Here is a 19415-nt window from a genome sequence, read left to right on the forward strand (position 1 = left end):
TTCTAAATACTGATAAGAGGACACAATTGCTTTAATTAGCATTGTTTTATTGGTAATGCATTACCTTTAGTTCTTGCTTTCTTTACTCCTAAAAAACCTAAGTGGGGAAAAAAATGTCAGCTAGATATTCTAGGTAAGAATTTATATAATATATTCTGAACACTTCAGATAAAATGGGGAGAGATATAGCCCATACCTTCTCCTCATCCGTCAGCTGGTCTCAGTTTGTCACTTCCTGTGATGTCTCCTTGAAAATCCTCCTGGGAACCTCTCTCTATAGCCAGTCTACATTTATCATTTCTTCTCTTTCTAAGTAGTAGTGTTACATTTTGCAAATAAAAATAGAGGGGCGCTCAGTTAAAGTTTCAGATAGTCGACAAATACATTTTTAGTATAAGTATGTCCGCGTAATATTTGGGACATACTTGTTCTAAAAAAGTGTTTGTTTTTTCAATCTGAAATTCAGACGTGACTGGGTGTGCTGTGTGTTACCTGGCAACTCTATTTTTAGGGCTGGCTTCTGTCCACCATATGCCACCTTTTTTGTGCATATCTTTTTTTTGTCTGTTTGCGTATTTTTACAAAGACCCTTAATGAGGTTTTGGTTGTCTCCTGGACAAATATCAAAAATTGAGTAAGGCGACTCAATGAAAGAGACTTTAAAAAGAGTGCCTCTCACACGTAATAAATGCATCTTCTCTAACATCTCAGATACCAGCCTCATTGAATGTCTCACCAAGATCAACCGGATGGACATCGTTCATCTCATGGAGACCAGCATGGAACCTCTCCAGGAGCGCATCAGTCATAGCTATGCAGAAATGGAACAGACCATTACACTGGATCATAGTGAAGGTCAAAGTGTGTGTGTGTGTGTGTGTGTATGTGTGCGTGTGTGCGCACACCTGTGTGTAGTTAGTTCAGGCACTGGACTTGCTGTCCCCCTGTGTTTAGAAGGTAGACCATGGCCTTTGGTGATCGTGGCTTCTTTTCCTTGCTACCCTGAGAATTCCCTGCCCACTTTGTTGGTGCCATTTTGTTGCCTGCCCAACCCCGCACTGCTCAGTCTTTGCTCCTTCTCCATCAACCTGGGTGATCCATCCCAGTCCATTCCCTCACTTTCGTGATGGTCACTCTTACGCTTGTATTTTTGACTCTACTTTCGCCACCCATTTCTATCCTTGCAAGCAACACTGTATCACCACCAGCGACTGTACCACCTCCAGGTGCTCACTTGGAGCGTTGCACTTGCTTCCTTTTTCACTTCTGCACCAACACTCCTTCAGACCCACTGGGACCTCCAGCCATCTTTTCAACGTTTAAGTTTCTCTAACCTCTTGTCCTTCATTTGCAGCTCAGTCTCTCTCTTTCTCTGTCTCTGTTTCTCATCTCTATTTCACGTGTTCTCTTTTTCCTTCAATCTGCCAACATTGTCTCCTGTCCTTATTTATTCACAGCTGATGCCCAAGCTTCATGTTTCTTAGAAAAAATAAGAATAAGCACAAGCAAATGTCTGTATTCTTCCTCCATAAAATCTGCCGTCTCGAGTGCATTCTGATGCGTGCACTTATGCTACCTTCCCTCCTGCTGCAATGGATGAAATGTCCTTGCTTTGCTGAAGGTTTCACCCTCTTTTACCCAATTGAGAACTTCACTGCTAAGAGTGTCCATTCTGGCTTCCATCAACTGGAGCACACCGAACCGCCCTAAAAGATGCTTTAGCGGGTTTCATCTTTAGGAAGAGAACAAAGCAAGTAATGTCTTTCACCCTACACTATGCCCACTGTATTACTGCTCTGCTTCTGCTTCATTTTATGGGAAACCTCTCAAAAAGAATAGAATTTTCTTGGCCTACTTCTTCTCTTCCCTCTAGAACTGTCTCTAGAACTGACTTCAGTCGATCTTGTAAAAGTCACCAATTGTTTCCTCGTTGTCAAATCCAGTGAGCAATTCTCAGTCTTCTACTTAACTTCACTTCTTAGTGATAATTGGCACAAATAATTAATCCCTTCTTCTTAAAATGTCTTCCCTACTCTCTGTGACACTCCAGTGTCTCCTTCTAATTCTACTTTACTGACTACTCCTCCTCGGTCTCCTTTTCTGTGGCATCTTACTGCTCATGGGTTTCGATGATGACGTGTGTTCGTGTTGAGCAAGAGCCTCATGGCTTGTCCCCGTCTCCCTGCCTGTCTCTCTGTCACTAGTCCCGACACCTGGCCCCCTTGCTGTTCCTGGATCACCCATCAGGACCCTCGCCCTTTCTGCTCTTTCCACCCTCACATGTTCTTCCCTCAGATGGTCGGATCTCTTTTCCTCTCACTGTGTTCAGGTCACTGCTTAAATATCACCTCCTCAGGGGAGCCATTCCCGACAAGTCTGTCTAAAATACTAGCACGATTTATTCTATACCCTGCTTTTACTCTTCTCCTAATATTTATCATATATCTGCAGAAATGCAAGTTCAGTGGGGGCAAAAGCTTTTTCTGTCTTGTTCACTGCTATATATCCAGCATCTAAACAGCACCTGCTACATAGTTGATGCTCAGTATCTATCTGTGGAATGAATGAATAAATCGATGAATGTCAACGACTCCTCTGCTAAATCTCTTCCAATGGCTTCTCATTGCACTGGATATAATGAAACTCCTCAGCCTGGCATAGGAGATTCTACAGCAAAAGAATCCTGGCCTCAGGGTACTGCAGTGAGAATTGGACAAATTAATATTGCAAAGCACTTAGAACAGTACCTGACGGAGTAAATCAGCATGTGTTAGCTATTATTTATTATCATCATTGTTAACCCTGACTCCTCTTACCCCATAGATTCAATGCCTTGACTATCATAGCTGACTCCTACTTACTATTAAGTCTCCTTAAGACATCACTCTCTGCATTTCCTTTCCAAATTCTTTGCCCCCGTGTTGGGTGCTCTCACATCCGTTGACTGGCAGCCAGTCACGCTGCATTTGGGTGGGCTCTTCCTAGCCTGGCCCCTGCCATGATCAGCTTCTTGAAGGCAGACCCCGTGTCTTGTTCATCTTTGTAGCCCATGGGCCTATCTCAGGACATGGCACGTAGTAGTGGTTGCTTGATGAATATCCATTTGATACAGGTGAGCTTCAATTAAATACTCCATTTAAATTGTTCCTTAGGGTTCTCAGTGCTTCAAGAGGAGCTATGCGCCGCCCAGCACAAGCCGAAAGAGCAGCAAGCTGTTTCCAAAGGAAGCGAGCCTTGTGATCACCCTCCCATTGTCTCCGAGGAAGATATTTCTGTCGGTTATTCCACTTTTCAGGATTCCATCCCCAAAACTGATGGGGACGGCCCAGCAACAGGACTCGTTCCCCAAACTGAGAAGGAGCAAGTGCAACAGGATTTCTCAGGGAAAATGCAAGACCTGCCCGAAGAGTTATCTCTTGAGCATCAGCAGGAATACTTGTGAGTTTTTCAAGCACGCCTGTCACGTGTGCGTCTAGAGAAACAGGCGATTGTGGCCAGGATGCCAGGCGTATACAAGCATAGCTAGTTCATAAATAATTTTAAAATGACCCCACCAATAACAAATGCCAGAGCTACAGGGGCAAAAAAAAGTGTGACATTTAAGAGATAATTGTGATCACGTTGTATAACATAGACATGCTTGAGCCAACAGTTCTGTGACTTTGGACAAGCCCTTAAGTGTTTTGAATCCCCATTCTAGACCTATGATAATAATATGCACTCTACTCATCTCATGGCGTCAGAGGTCAAAGAGATGCCTGTGGAAGCATTGCTTAATCTGTCACATGTCATGTAGATGAAGCAGCTATTGTTTGTAGTGTTGCTGCACCTCATTTGCTCTGTAATGTTTCAAATATCATGCCACGTGCATGGCCGGTGTGGAGTCGGAACAGTGACAGTGTAGGGACAGCTGCCCATGGCATATTTCAACACAGCTATAAGTTGGCTAACAGTAGAAATATAAACGCAATACAAATTATTCTCGCAGAATACAAGACCATAAAATGAGGTGGGATGGAGGTGGGGTGGGAATAAAAACAAGGCTTTTAGAGAGTTTCTGGCTGAAGGAAGCTGAAGAGCAACAGTTCGGCTCAAAATTTAAGTTCAGGGATTTAGGGAAGCAAAGGACAAAGAGTTAAGTGACACTGGCTGCCCAGAGAAAGAAGACAGATCATGAGAATGGCAAACGTGTCCCCAATGCTGAAATCTGAGAATCGTGTGTCATGAGATTGCATCATGGCATTTCCTTTGTCATGAAGTGAGTTTTGTTTTGGGGTCACTGACAAGAGAAGAAGGGGAAATGGGTAATAAAACCACCTCTTCTCCCCCTGAGGCCCCTTCCCCTCTACCTGTAGGTTTCAGGGGCAAGAAGAGGTAAGAGAGAGAGACAGACAGAAGCGGGGACCACCAAGAGGCACGCTGGCCATTTGATATCTATGAAGTGACAGAAAATTGCACTGACCACCAAAAAAAGTTGAGGGGGAGGGGGGAGAAAAGGCAAAGAATTTTCTTATTTAGTAATTGAGATTATCAAAGGTTTTATTGGAATAACTCCAAACTATATCAATAGAAAACATTTCAGAGTCAACCGATCTCTCTACGAAGTAAAATAGCTTTTCAGAGGTACAATAGGAATTTCCCTATATATACAGTTATGACCACTGTGTTAACATGGAGATTTATTTAATTCTGCCAAATTTGATTCTTGCTTCAAAAACCTTATTATCTACAAATTTTTGCTATCTAAAACTCAAGTCCTCAATACTGAGTTATCAAAGAAAAGATGAAATTGTGACACATGCACTTTGTAGAGGTCAGATAACTGTAATGCACTTTCGGATAATTTTTATCTTCCAAGTACATCACTGTCTGTCACTGCTAGATCCATGAGCTACAACTCTGCAGTGTATCTTACAGCATTATTTTTCTTCAAATTTCCTTTCTTGGCCGAATTTACAAAAACTCTTTTGACTCTCGGACTATGAAGATGAACTCCATCTTCCCTTGCCATTCCCTTTCTTGAGTAGGAGGAGAAATGCAAATGGCCCTGAGGTATCATTTGGCTTTTTTATTCCAGCGTGACATCCCCAGGAACAGAAGTGTCAGAGACTCAAAAGTCCATGGCAATACCTGGCTCTCCCAGCAAGACACCTGAGGAAATTGGTAGCCCCGCTGAGGGGGAGAGGCTGTACCCCCAGACACCAGCACCCAGCGATCAGGGTGGCTCTCCCATAGTACAGGAGCCCGAAGAGCACCCAACACGCGGGGAGGAGAGTTCTCTGCAGCAGACGAGCCTTGTGATAGTGGAATCTGCTGGTGACCAGCCGCAGGCCTTGGAAAGACTCCAGGAAAATACAGCTTTTGAAAAGGTAAGACTTTCTTTCCTCTCCCCGTCCTTGCCCATCTGGAACGAAGCTACAAACCTTCTTTCAGTTTCCATTTCTCAGGTGGTTTATTTTTTTCATGTCAAGACAAAAATTTTTTACCAAATTCATTCATCTGAGCCATGGAAACCCTCAATCCCTTTTAAAATCTGAGCACTGATGAATCCAGAAGAAATGGTACACCGTGCCCAGACTAGCTCTTTGACCGGAAGCCCTCATTTTGTCATCGGACACGCTTTGGCAAAGAAAAATGAAAGCTGCGGTGAAACAATATATGTGACATGACGTAGCTTTTTAAAATTCGTAAACTTAGGCATGAAAGCTAGTGGTCGAGATGAACGGAGTGTCAAGTGGCAGCCACGGGGTGTGGCCGGTGCGGGCAGTCCTGGCGGATGCCACCAAGGGACAAGCACACAACCTGTGGATGTCGGGCCGGGTGTGGCTCTCCAAATGCATTTTCTCATCGGAGGAAGGATAATTTCCAAATTAGATGCCATTAGATTTATTTCAGGATTGTCCCCATGCCGGACGGTGGCATGCGATCACATTATCACATTTCCTTGTCATTGACTTGTAAAGTCGTGAAGAGGGGTAGGGACCCTGTTAAGAAATTCATTTAAACCATTTGTTCCCCAAACACGACCTTTATAGTTTACATGCCTCACAATGAATTGGGGAACTTGATCCCTCTTCAGAAGTCCTGAATCAGAATCAGAATCAGAATCCACCTCTGGGAGGGAGAGGGAGCAAGAATCTGCATTCTTATGTCACTCCCTAGAAGATTCTTACACACAAGACAGTGTGAGACATGTTTGAATTAAACTGAATGTAAGTTAAATGAGATATTTTTTCCTTTCAGAAACATTTATATTTTATAAATTTTTTAAATTTTATAAAATTTTATAAATTCAATAAATTTATATTTTGTATGCATTTTACATTTCAAAGTGTTTTTAAAGCACTAATTAAGGCTGAGTAGTAAAAGATGAGCTGTATGAGAAAACTGAAATTTGTGGGGGAAAGTGAAGTGATGCAACATAACTTTGGGCTTAAGACATATACTTGTTTTGTCACCTTGATGGTCTGCTACCAGGACTTATCTAAAATCATAGCTAAAATTAGGAAAGTTCCAGGCAAATGAGAACTATGTTCTTGATTTTGACAGTTATCTGAAACAATTCATCCCATGAATGGATTTTTCTTCCAAGTTTACTTTGCACGGAATTATTCATCTCTCAAATTTGGGGCTTAAATGAATACCAATAAAAATGTTTCGTATCTGCTATCTGGGCTTAAAAGTTACCAAATTGAGCCTAAGAATCCCGAGGCTTAGTGAAGTCAGCCCTGAAGCAATTATCTGAATAATTCATATGTTTAATCTAGTCTATGTAAATAAACTTTGATAAGTCATTCTACATTCCACATACTTTATACAGGCCTGTTCCACTTATCCTTGATGAATATCCAGTTCTCTCTCTTCAAGGTTCCTATGTTGACCTTCAACTTCTCCCTAACTTGGGCGTCCAATTCCAATCCCTTTTCTTGCTGACCATATTTCAAGACAGTAGATTTCTGATCACATTCAAGGTATAATTTGGTTTAGAATTTACGTGTCTCCCTTTAGCAGAGACAAATATACAATTATAGCTTCAGTGTTTCAAAATATGTTAAGCAAATTTAGCTGATTTTTCTCTTTTTTAAAAATAACATTTCATTAGGAAAGTGTGATTCGATATATGACTTCCAAGATACATGCTCTAATCTCAAATCACACATATGTTTTTTGCCCCATCTCTGGCTTTGACCCAGACCCATAAAATCCGATTGGCCTCTACTTCTCAACTTCTCTGCAATATGAGTCTAATATTATTCATAGACCGCCTCTTTTGATGTCAGGAGATACACTACTTGCTAGATAACAGCTATGGAAAATTTTGACTTCCTGCAGCAAGTTCTCCTGGAAATAGCAGATATATCTTGGGGTTAATGATTCCAAGCCTAAGCCCAAGTGTCATTGGCTCTTGTTCATTGTGCTGCTTAAGTTCTATGCTTACATTTAGTTATTCTTTTAAGTACTTAAGAGTTTAAGTACAAGAGTCTTTTTTTTTAAGTACTTGAGAGTTTAAGTACAAGAAGTCACGTGAGCAAGCTGCTCATTTCTCTGACCAGCTTTTAACAGATGGGCTCTCCGATCGCTTTCAGAATTCCAGAATATTTTTTTATTCATTAAACAAAATAAAACCGTATTCTTGTTGAAGTTTAAGACCAAGCCCGCATTTGTGTTCACCCCTGCTGACTTTTCCACCAAAGCCTCCATGAATGAGAAACTTCCAGAATACAATCTAAAGCAGAAACCAATGGGGAAGTCGTACGGTAGCACATTAAACAAAACAATGCTTCCATGCTTCCACCAGGAGCTAACAGAGGAATTAGGGGAGCTGGAGGGCAGCTCAGATGAGGAGGCTATGGTAACTACCAGGGTCGTCCGCCGGCGAGTGATTATTCAGGTACCAGCTGTTCAGTTCCTGCACGTCAAGGGACAGTTCTGTCCCCGTATCCTTCCAGAGTGAGCAACCTGGGTCAATGAGGGCCTGGCATGCTCCTTGGGTAGTGCATGGCCATCACAAAGCAGATCCCTTAACTCTTCTGAGCTCTGTTTGTGAAGAAATGCGGTGGTAATGACATTGGCCCCTGACCTCCAAGATGGCCACCCAGCAAGAGCAAGATTTGGCTTTTCCAATTCCACCCACCTCACCTCTCGCTTCTCTCTTTTTGTTTGTTTGTTGAAGTTTCGCCTGACTTCGGGCAGATTATCCCAAGCATGTTATGACTCACATGTTTTGTTTTGTTTTGTTTTCTTTACTTTTAAACAAACTACTCGACAGGATTTGGTAGCTCGGCAATGCTTCTCAACATGGCCTTTGCTTTTCTAACACTCCTCACGTTATGAGCACTTGGGGGGTAGCTCCTCGCCATGGTGCCAAACTCCTCAGTGACCCTTTTCTCCCAACTGTGTAGGGAGACGACATGCCCGACATACCCCCGGAGACGGTCACCGAGGAAGAATACACGGACGAGCAGGGACACACCGTGGTAAAGAAGGTATCACCCACTGCATCCTAACACGGCTGCTTGCAAACTTCCCGTTTAGAATTCATCGATACCGTGGTGCTATCACCCAAAACTAAGATGCATCAATTAAATGTATTTCAGATTACCAGGAAAATCATTCGGCGGTATGTGTCCTCAGAGGGCACAGAGAAAGAAGAGATTATCATGCAGGGCCTGCCCCAGGAGCCCGTGAGCATCGAGGAAGGGGACAGCTACTCCAAAGTCATAAAGCGCGTAGTATTGAAGAGTGACATTGAACAGTCAGAGGTGAGAGACCGCCTGATTCTCCAAAATTTCTTTTATGGAGAAGAACAAACACGATGGACGAGATTATTGATTCGTATTGGCCTCACTTGTCCCTTATATGTGGCTGTCTTCTTTCACGTGCTCATTCATTTTTTTTTTTTTTTTTTGGTCATGATTCTGTGTGATTTTCAAATAGGGAGACTTATGGCCAATATACTTATTGCATTTCTTTGGTCCGTTTTGTGTCCGTTTTTTATTTAATTCCTGGTTGACCACAGCAGGAATCCAAAAGTCACATTTTTAAAAGGATAAAATCTTGTGTGCAGGGCCAGCAGTGTGTTCTGAAGAGACCGTGTACAAATGTATTGTGGTCCTTGTGCCTGGTGGGCATGGCATCCTCCTAAAGGTCACTTCACATGAATATTTAATATTCAAGCGTCCGCGTTTCAGCGTCACTCAAATCAGGATCTAGACACTCCTTGATTTGTTTCTTTCTGCTTTACTTCCCTCTTTGAGGGGCATATTTACTCTCTTGGAAAATAATTTGTGAAATTCTTACCATTTTCCATTCATTCATTGCCTCAAAATTTTAACCTTATACACATGAAGTTCTCTAGAAATCTGCTTTTCAGTTTCTCATAGCTTGTAGAGTTCCTCCTTTGGGGGCTAATGTTATTTTCATACCACCAAAAGAAACCATGTAAATGTGGGAACAAAGAGTTCACCCATAGGTCATTAAGTCTGCAACACACTGAGTAGACAGAGTCATTAACAAGTGACTCATTTTACGCATTGAACTTGAGTAATTCAAGTTGATTTGGCGTAATGGAGGTACAGATAGGTATGACCAATTGCCTGTAGTTTGTCTTTTCTAATTCCAAATAGTGTTTTCTGGAAAGCCAGTATAGAACATTATAGTCTTGTTTTTTTTGGTTTTTTTTTAACATAGAAAAAAATTCCTCACAGTTGCAGTTTGGCAGCCAGAAATTGTTTGTCCTGTGTCCTTCATTCATTAGGTGACTGTGTCTGAGCCCAGCGTCCTGTCCAGTCTGTCACAGTTTGAGGCTGAACCAGTGGAAGGCCGTAGAGTCAGCAAAGTTGTTAAAACAACTGTGGTCCAAGGAGAGAGGATGGAGAAGCATCTGGGAGATTCTAGTTTAGCTACTGATCTGCCTTCAGCCAAAGATGACTTTGAAGAGGTATAGAAGCATCATCGTTTTGTCTTTTTGTGTGTGTTTTATGTTCACTTTGCATTGGAAAAGAAAATTGTTTGTCACTGTGTCATTCCATACATTAATTTATGAAAGGGTGCAGAATAATTCGAGGGAGCAGAATTCCCGTTTGGGGACCTTGCACTGTAATGTTCCCTCAACCTGTGGTGTCCCTGGGTGTCACGTTAGAGCTTTTAAAGATCCGGATGCCCAGGATTTGCTTCCGCTAAATCACCCTCAGAATCGCTGGAGTCGGGGCACGATTCTACATCTTGTTTCAAACTCACAGAAGTGTCTTGCACTCCCAATGCATAAGGGAAAGAAATGTAAGATTTTGCAAAATTATTTTTGCTAGCTAATATTCTCAAATATTGTCCATGATAGGTATTAAAGAAAATGTCGATACATCCCATACCCGTGAATTTAAAAAGCAATTAGAATTATTTAAGTCCCGGTTTCCAACCATTGTAAAATGGGCCCCCAGCGACAGATCCACCAACCCTTGCTAAAATCTAAAAATTCTGAAAATCAAAACCAATTTCACAAGTTAATTTGGCAGCAAAACTTGGAATAACGAAACTATTATGCCAGCAAGTTTTTTTTTTTTTTATCCTACTTAGAGTGAATATGCATGTGTTTTACTGTCCATGTAAAATGGGTTTGGTTATAGGATGCTATCTGCACCTCCTCTGGGGTGTTAGTGACATGCAGTACAACCGCGTCCTGCTTAACGATGGGGACACGTTCTGAGACACGCATCTCTAGGTGATTTTGTCATTATGGGGACATCACACAAACCTAGATGCTGTAGTCTCCTACACACGTAAGCCGTATGGTACAGCCTATTGCTGCTCGGCTACAACCTGCACAGCGTGTTACTGTGCTGAATGGTGTAGGCAGCTGTAACACAGTGGTAACTATTTGTGTGTCTGAACACACCTAAACAGAGAAAGGTGGGGTAAAATAACGGGACGCCTGTGTAGGGAGCTTACCAGGAATGGAGCTTGCAGGTCTGGAAGTTTCCTCTGGGCAAGTCAGTGCGTGGTGAGTGCATGTGAATCCTAGGACGTCGCTGTATACTCCTGTAGACTCTAGAAACACTACGCACTTGGGCTACACTAAATTTATAAAAAAAAAAATTTCTTTCTTTAAAAATAAATTAACCTTAGCTTCCTATAATTTTTTAACTGTATGCACTTTTAAGTTTCTTTTAACTTTTTGCCTTTTTTTTGCAGTCAACCTTAGCTGAAAACGCAAACATATTGTACAGCTGTACAAAAATGTTTTTTTTTTATATCCCCATTTTATAGTTTCCTCTTTTTTTTTTTTTGGAGACAAGGTCTTGCTTTGTTGCCTGTGATAGAGTGCAGTGGTGTCATCATAGCTCACTGCAGCCTCAAACTCCTGGGCTCAAGCGATCCTCCTGCCTCAGCCTCCCGAGTAGCTGGGACTACAGGCATGCGCCACCATGCCCGGCTAAGTTTTTCCTCTATATATTTTTAGCTGTCCATATAAGTTCTTTCTATTTTTAGTAGAGACGATGTCTCACTCTTGCTCAGGCTGGTCTCGAACTCCTGACCTCGAACGATCCTCCCGCCTCGGCCTCCCAAAGTGCTGGAATTATAGGTGTGAGCCACCGCACCCAGCCTATATAAGATTTTTTTCTACTGTTAAATTTTTATTATTTTTCTTTTTTTACTTTTTGAACTTTTTTTGTTAAAAACCAAGACACAAGCACATGCATTAGCCTAGGCCTACATGGGGTCAGGATCATCAATATCTCTGCCTTTTACCCCCACGTCTTGTCCCGCTGGAAGGTGGCAGTAGGTATGCTCACACCAGCATCACCACAGACGTGTCAGCGAGGTGTGGCACTATGCGGTTAGAGCAGCTAGGGCGTCACTACATTACGGGAATTTGTCAGCTCTATGATAATCTTCTGGGACCACTGAACACATGCAATCCGTCATTGACCGAAACATTGTTTTGTGGCGCGTGATTGATTGTCTATGTGTCGTATCACCTTTCTAAAATTCAAAAGGGGAAAAAAAAATCTAAATTTTGAAGCACATCTGGCCCCAAGGTTTTGATTAAGGGATCATGGGCAGATGCAAACATCTACAAAATATTTTTGCTATGGAAACATTTTGAAGTTACATGCTGTATGCATGTCCACTACTGCATTGACAATATATTAATATGTTGATGTTATGTATGAGTGCATTGGGATATTAAAAACATGCCTTATTTAAATACTTTAAGCTTTCACATTTTGACAACCGTGATCAATTATCTGAGTTATATACTGCGGGCCTTGTTTGTTTGTTTTTGCTTCTGGTCATGATATTGATCACTGGGGTCTCCCCTGTATAAAGGAGTGGGTAAGGGTAGGAGGAAATTGAAAGTCAATCCGTGTGGACATTAATTAGCAGCTTTTGTAAAGTAATATTACAAATCTCCCTCACAAATGGGAGAAATTTAAGGCACTCATTAAATAAAACTCAAAACTTAGATCTGCTTCTAGGAGTTACTTGTATTTTGAGGATATATTTTCATACTGACTGTGAATTAAGTAAAGCAATAGATTCTTTTCAAGTCTACGGTTTATGATGAGTTTTGTCTCCTTTTCTTCTTTTCTCACTTCAGGCTTTGAGTTTCACAGGTAGCCACGTGAAAGTCCACTTCCCCAGTTTAGTAGAGAAGGAAATCCTGAAAGAGGATGGATCAATAATTAAAAGGTTTGGGTTAGCATGGGGTGATGCTTTGCTAACTAACACCATAAAAAGTTTTCCAGTTTTAGGACAAGGAGGGCAGAGCTCCTACACATGCCTTAAAACCCCTTGGGAACTGCCCGATTGTCCTGTTTAGGCTTTGGTCAATGGTGATCTCTCAGAATGTCACACCGGAAATAGCCTCTTGATGCTCTACAAGCAACACAAAGGCATAATGACAGTGAACTTGTGCTCACGCAGTCTGGCTCCTTGGGTCTGAGCAAGTCTCTGATTTGTGGCAGCCACCCAGCTGGGAGATTCCATTGTGTTGACGGATTTGGAGAGCACAGGAAGGAGAATCTATCAGCAAGGGATCACAAATTCATTTTGTGACCAGCTGCATTCAGTTTAATCTCAGTAAACCGTTATTTTGAATGGTACATGCTTTTGTTTTGTTTTTAACAAACCATTTTATGATTCTGCATGTGTGTGGCGAATAACAAGAGCATGAGTTTGACTCCCGGGCACCGAGTGTACTTGGCGATGCCAGAACCAGGGGCATACTTTATACATCTTTGAAGACCTTTGATCACATACGTGTGCATATTCATAAACATATCCATGTACATATGACTGCACAAAATACCAGGAAATGTCCTATGATAGAGGCTTATCCCCTAATACCATTGCTATAAAGGTTTCTACCAGCTCTTCGCAGAAGTAGTCAGAAATTTGCCTTTTTGGAGGAAAAAAAAAATAATAGATGCTGAATGGTTAGAAAAACATAATCTGATTTTTTTTTTTTTTTTTGAGACAGAGTCTCACTCTGTTGCCCAGGCTAGAGTGCCGTGGCATCAGCCTAGCTCACAGCAACCTCAGACTCCTGGGCTTAAGCGATCCTCCTGCCTCAGCCTCCCGAGTAGCTGGGACTACAGGCATGCGCCACCATGCCCGGCTAATTTTTTCTATATATATTTTTAGTTGTCCAGCTACTTTCTTTCTATTTTTAGTAGAGACAGGGGTCTCGCTCTTGCTCAGGCTGGTCTCGAACTCCTGACCTCGAGCAATCCTCCCGCCTCGGCCTCCCAGAGTGCTAGGATTACAGGCGTGAGCCACCGCGCCCGGCCCATAATCTGATTTCAATCATGGGAACCAAATTTGACCTTTTCATCAAGAGGAGCAAATTTAAATTAGCTTTCAGATATAAAATCATGAATGTAAATATCAAAGGAAAGGGGAGAGTAAGGGAACCTGAGAGGAGGAGGAAGAAGGACACAAGGATGTCCAAAAGAAAGTGGAAAGTATTTTGGGTGAAGGCAGTCATTTTTTTTAAAAATCAGGATGATCTTAACAAATGCAGAGAGGTCTTGGAAGGTGGACAAAACTTGCAGTTTCTGAACACTAAGCACCTGTCAGGGAAACGTGGATTATTACACTACAAAACCTGAGCCATTCTTGGGGTGGTTTTAAGTGAAGATGGACAGCAGAGGGTCATGGACTCAGACGCGGGGACAATTGGCCCCACGGCATGCGAACTCTGTTCTATTTTATTTGGGGTATCGATTAAATTTTCTAAGCTCCGATTTCCTGATTTGCTATAATAATTGTATCTGGTACATCAAACACATGCATCCAATATTTGTGCCATGAAGAATTCTGTTTACAAGTAGAGAGGGAACCAGTTGCAGTATGATCATTTTCCAGTAGGGGTGCAGGAAGATGCAAGTGTGCAATGCAATAGTAAGTTCTAGCTCTCTCTCGAAGCCCTAAGCAGTCTGACAAGGGAGGCGTTAGCTCCAGACTGTTAAAGACAGTGGGAGACTCAAAGCGAGGAGTGTGCGAGGCTCTGAGAACGCAGAGAAATCATCTCTTGTTGATAGTCACCTTCCCGTGTGTCGATAGAATAATATTTCCATTTTTAAAGATGTTCGTCTCATGGGAAAGCTCTCTTAGAACATAATTTTGGGAAGTTTGGGTTGGGACGTGGTAGGGAGGAAGCTGGCAGCTATGGGTGTTTGAAATCCGTTCCACTTAAAACAGCATCTCTCGAGCTTGTCAAAAGGTACTTGTGGAATCATCATCTCAGGACCGATCGAGCTCTGTTCAATCGATGCAGCTTCATCAACACATGAGCGATCGTGTGGTTGCTTTTTGAGAGGATCACGTTAAAGCATGATTTCATTTCTTTGAAATATTTTTTTTTTTTTGAGACAGAGTCTCGCTCTGTTGCCCGGGCTAGAGTGAGTGCCATGGTGTCAGCCTCGCTCACAGCAACCTCAAACTCCTGGGCTTAAGCGATCCTCCTGCCTCAGCCTCCCGAGTAGCTGGGACTACAGGCATGTGCCACCATGCCCGGCTCATTTCTTCTATATATATTTTTTTTAGCTGTCCAAATCATTTCTTTTTATTTTTAGTAGAGATGGGGTCTCGCTCTTGCTCAGGCTGGTCTTGAACTCCTGACCTCAAACGATCCTCCCGCCTCGGCCTCCCAGAGTGCTGGGATGACAGGTGTGAGCCACCGCGCCTGGCCTAAACTATTTCTTAAAGATTTAAAAATCCTTATTGTCCCAAAACACACGTTAAAAAAAAAAAATCTCTTGAGTCGTTTCAGATAGGGAGACACGGAAAGATGTCTGCAGTGAAATAGCGTGGTGTGGAAAATTCCAGAGGCGAGACAGTAAGGGCTCTAGTGACAGTTACCCCCAGGCCTGGCCGCTGCCTCTGAGCAATGCAAAAAAGAGCGTAATTCCCTGGTGTCTGTTTTCCTGCAGGACAACCATGAGTAAAGCCAGCACACAGAAGAGGGCTGTCGTGGAGGACCAGCACGGCAAACGCATTGACCTGGAGCATTTGGAGGATGTCCCAGAAGCGCTAGACCGGGACGCCCTCCGGCACGATCTCCAGCAGCTCCTGCGACATTTCTGCCAGGAGGACTTGAAGCAAGAGGCCACATGAGGGGCTGCCCGATCCCCCCACCGGAAACCACACATTCACTCAACACGCAGCTTCCTCTTTCATTAGAGGCGTGACCTAACTCGCCGAATCCGTGGGGTACCCCAACGCTGTCCACCTGTTAGCAAATACACTGCATTTTGTTTTCATTTTCTTCCCCCCCCCCCCAGCCTCTTTCACTCGAAGCTGATTTGTGACCAAAGATGGCATCCTTCACTCCGGATGCTGTGTCCATGCTGCGCAGGGGACTGGCCACTCCAGGGTTCTTTGCTTCTGCCCAAGCTCCAGGAACATCCGTTGCTCACCTGCAGACCTCTTCGCGTGACGACGTGTAGGGACCCCTCGAAGGGATGTCCGTGCACCGTGTATATATATAGCTAAAATGCTCAGATGGACACCAGATTCCAATGGAAACCACTGCCTACCCTAACGCCACCGGGCATCGTGGAATAAGAAGGCCTCTAGAAATTGCCGAACGATGGTTCATGACGATATTGCTAACACAATCGAATGCTAACACAGTTTTCCTGCAAAAAAAAAAAGCACTTCAGACCTATCACGTCCTTAGATCTTCCAGAGTAGCCATTGCTCCTAGGGAAAGATGGATTCATAACCTCAAAGAACGGTCCTAACTAAGAAGCTACTGCTGGTGCTGGCCAGCCATGCGAATGACTCTTTCCAGCAGCCACTCCAAGGGAGGGGACAGAAGGAAGAGGAGGAGAGAGAAGGAATGGATGAGGTATCCAGGTGCTAGCAGCTGTGTCAGGTGGCTTGCTAGCATCTTCAGGTGTTTTAGATTTTGGGCACGCTGGCAGGGTATTTGAAAAGCTATAACTACTGTAGTTTTCCAGTTCTCATTGCTGCTTTAGCAAACCACACTGTCTTACTGGTGGTACTTTCTCCTGGCCACTGCACTGTAGATAATTCATTGGAAACAAGATTTACCCACGACATAAAAGGTTAAAACTCCTTCGCTATGTTGGAGTGGTTTCTTTTCTTTTCTTTTTTTTTTTTTTTCCAGGTTTTTATCTTCTCTAATACCTGCATGTGGCATTTTAAAAAAAAAAATCAAAATCACAGTCAAAACCCCTCTTCTAATCCCACTGATGGTTTTCATTCTTTCCCTCACCTCGAGTGAACACTTTCCACGCTCCAGCCGGGTCTGGTTTTCAGCTTGCAGACGAGATTGAGAAATCTTCGCAAATTTGGTTTGGGTTTAAAATTTTTGGTTTATTTATTTGAAATCCACACTCCCTTGGAAACGCTTCAGTGCATTCGTGCACTTTTCTGTTTGTTTCAGAGAAGGGACTGTAACAATCTGAGGGATTTCCACGTCCTAGTCCTTATTCCTCTACTGGTTGAAGCTGTGTAGCATTTTAACATATATATATATTCACAAATATATTCATATAAACAGTATACATTTTGAATCAGTTATTTGTTAAAGAAAGTATATTCAATGAAGATGAAACTAAAAAGATAAAAAAAAAAAAAAAAAAAAAGAGTCTATCCTCCAGGGATTGAACATTTTCCAATTATCTGGTCTTTTCCTGTTGTGCAAAAATGACTCATTGCTCCGACTGTCGAAAACAAATGTGACAAACAATGGCACGTCATCATTTAAAGTAATGTTGCCAAGAGAAAACAAATTTCCTGGGGAGGTTTCCCACAAGCCAAATCTCCTAAGCCTCCGATGCTAGCACTTTTTGGCAGTTGGGTAGGAAATAAAACATTCTTTGGCAGCCAAAACGAGAGAGGCCCATAGTGGAACTTTTTAAGACACCCTATGGTCTTGTCAAAACCTTCACTGGAGCTCAAGACAAGCATTTCTGTTGTGTTCTTTGCAGTGCAGATGATGTCTGTGTAACAACATAATGGTTTTTCACCTTTTTTTTTTTTTTGATTTTGATTTTTTTGCTGTGTTATCAGAAAACTTGAATACTGTGAGAAGAAGTGAATTTTCAGTTGATGAATCAGCATCTTGTTCCCATGGTGATAACACTAATTGAATATATCTATGAGGGCATGTATTAGTTAATGGAAAAAAAAGTACAACACTAACAATACATAGCTGCAATGTGTACAATGGCCGATTTAATTAAATAAAATGTACAAGTGTTAAATGTGCCCACAGTGATTTGTTCTTCTTTACCACGCATCTGTGAATTTAGGAGAATCCGAGGTGATGAAAAAGAGAAGATAGATCGGAAGGCGACAGAAAGACATCAATGGCTTTCTTTTTCCTTATTTTTATTTAGTAACTGAAAATGCCATGTGCCCAGCCCTGTATTGAGCCCTGGGATAAAATAGAAAAGATCTCATCTCTGCCCTCCAGGAACTTTTATTATTATTGTTATGCAAAAGAGGAAAACAAGGATTTGTTTTTAGTCTGGGGATCACTAGCAAATGACAAATAGGAATTTGGGGACTTGAGGGAGATGAGAGACGGGTAGGCAGGGGTGACAGCAGAGCAAGGCCACAGGGCACGACCAGGGCACAGCCGTCACCCGACACCTTTTGCTCCCAGGACAGCACTTAGTCCTGGAGTTCATTTCTGTCTTCTCTCTTGGGAATTAGAAAACAAATAGTTATGTTAATATAAATAAAGACAGGGCAGGACTGTACCAAACTGAAATCAGTGATGTTTGGACAGTTTTAAGAAATATCCCTTTAATGCTGCTCTAATATTTTTTACAGTCAAAAACAAAATGAAAAGACACGGTTTAGAAGTGGAGTAGGTTTTATTTCAATCTTATCCAGCGTGAGATAGGAAGCTCACTGAATCTGGCTCATCTACCTGATTGATTTGCAGTTCTTCTGACATTAAAATATCAATTATGCTTGCAGTGTTTCAAAGGGAACAGGGTCAAAGTCAAAAAATAAATTTCCAAAGTAGGAGTGTCTATGTGATCGGCCCTCTGCTTCTCATTTTTTTTTTTTTTTTAACGTGCAATACTTTACAGGAATTCTGGAATTGCATTCCCTTGGGTTTGATTTAAGGAGATCAAAGGGTCAGAGAATATTCGATGTCTTCTCATGTTTAATTATTTGCTGTGCAAAACTGATTTTTAAAATAAAACTTCAGTGACTCATATGCCCTTTGACAGAAAGATATTCATACAGAAATCATTTACAGCTCATAAATGATTTGCATTCGTGATAAAGAGGTGCAAATGACACGTCAGCCCATCGAAAGAGGCATTTGAAATTAGGTTGCTTGTGGAGTCATTCGACTTATGTCAGCTTGGAGGGTCTGGGTGTGGGCAAGTTGGCAGGCCATGCGTAAATCAGATAAAGGGAGGCCAAGCATATGTTTAATAATCAAAATCACTGCAAGGTTTTCTTGGATCATGGAAGAAAGGTGGTCTGCTTGCTTTCGTGGAAAATAAATTCTTCGAAAGTCTCTGTGTCCAGTTGCCACCGCTGCTTAAAAACTAAACTGTCCTCCTTCGGTTAAGGTAGGATTTCTATTTCTGATCTAACTGAAGCTAGCATTGCCATCTTGGAATCCATCACCCAAGTCAATGTCTAAGGCAACTTCACGTCACTGTGATAACAGAATATTTAAGAACATCTTTTAAATATCTGGGGGAAAGAAACAGCATCATTCCCACCTCCTGCACACGAGTTCAAATACTCCTGTTTGGTTATATTCAGATTTTTCTGGGGAAAACAAAAGCACCCCCTTGTTTGAAATGAGCTCCGTGGGATGGAGTACATGGTGTCTCTGGGCATGCTTTGGGCAGAGATAGGGGTAGGGACATTGGCCGGTGGTACCTGTCGTCATTGAATAGATATGT

General features: G+C 42.2%; 1 protein-coding gene across 7 annotated transcripts in view; it reads left to right on the plus strand.

The window, feature by feature from the left end:
- Positions 1 to 17742, plus strand: part of ANK2 (ankyrin 2) — a 396857-nt gene extending 379115 nt beyond the window's left edge. For 2 of the 7 annotated variants that reach the window (XM_045537497.1, XM_045537498.1), the window contains 9 exons: positions 712 to 855; positions 3153 to 3438; positions 5078 to 5369; positions 7799 to 7891; positions 8403 to 8486; positions 8598 to 8762; positions 9758 to 9940; positions 12599 to 12690; positions 15435 to 17742. In XM_045537497.1, coding sequence (XP_045393453.1) covers positions 712 to 855; positions 3153 to 3438; positions 5078 to 5369; positions 7799 to 7891; positions 8403 to 8486; positions 8598 to 8762; positions 9758 to 9940; positions 12599 to 12690; positions 15435 to 15618 — 1523 coding nt within the window. In that variant the 3' untranslated portion in view covers positions 15619 to 17742. The remainder of the gene's footprint in view (positions 1 to 711; positions 856 to 3152; positions 3439 to 5077; positions 5370 to 7798; positions 7892 to 8402; positions 8487 to 8597; positions 8763 to 9757; positions 9941 to 12598; positions 12691 to 15434) is intronic. The other 5 variants (XM_045537502.1, XM_045537503.1, XM_045537500.1 and 2 more) reach the window with 5 other exon arrangements.
- The last annotated feature ends 1673 nt before the right edge of the window (positions 17743 to 19415 follow it).

Source organism: Lemur catta, chromosome 26, assembly GCF_020740605.2.
Source record: "Lemur catta isolate mLemCat1 chromosome 26, mLemCat1.pri, whole genome shotgun sequence".
In the NCBI taxonomy this organism is placed as follows: Eukaryota; Metazoa; Chordata; class Mammalia; order Primates; family Lemuridae; genus Lemur; species Lemur catta.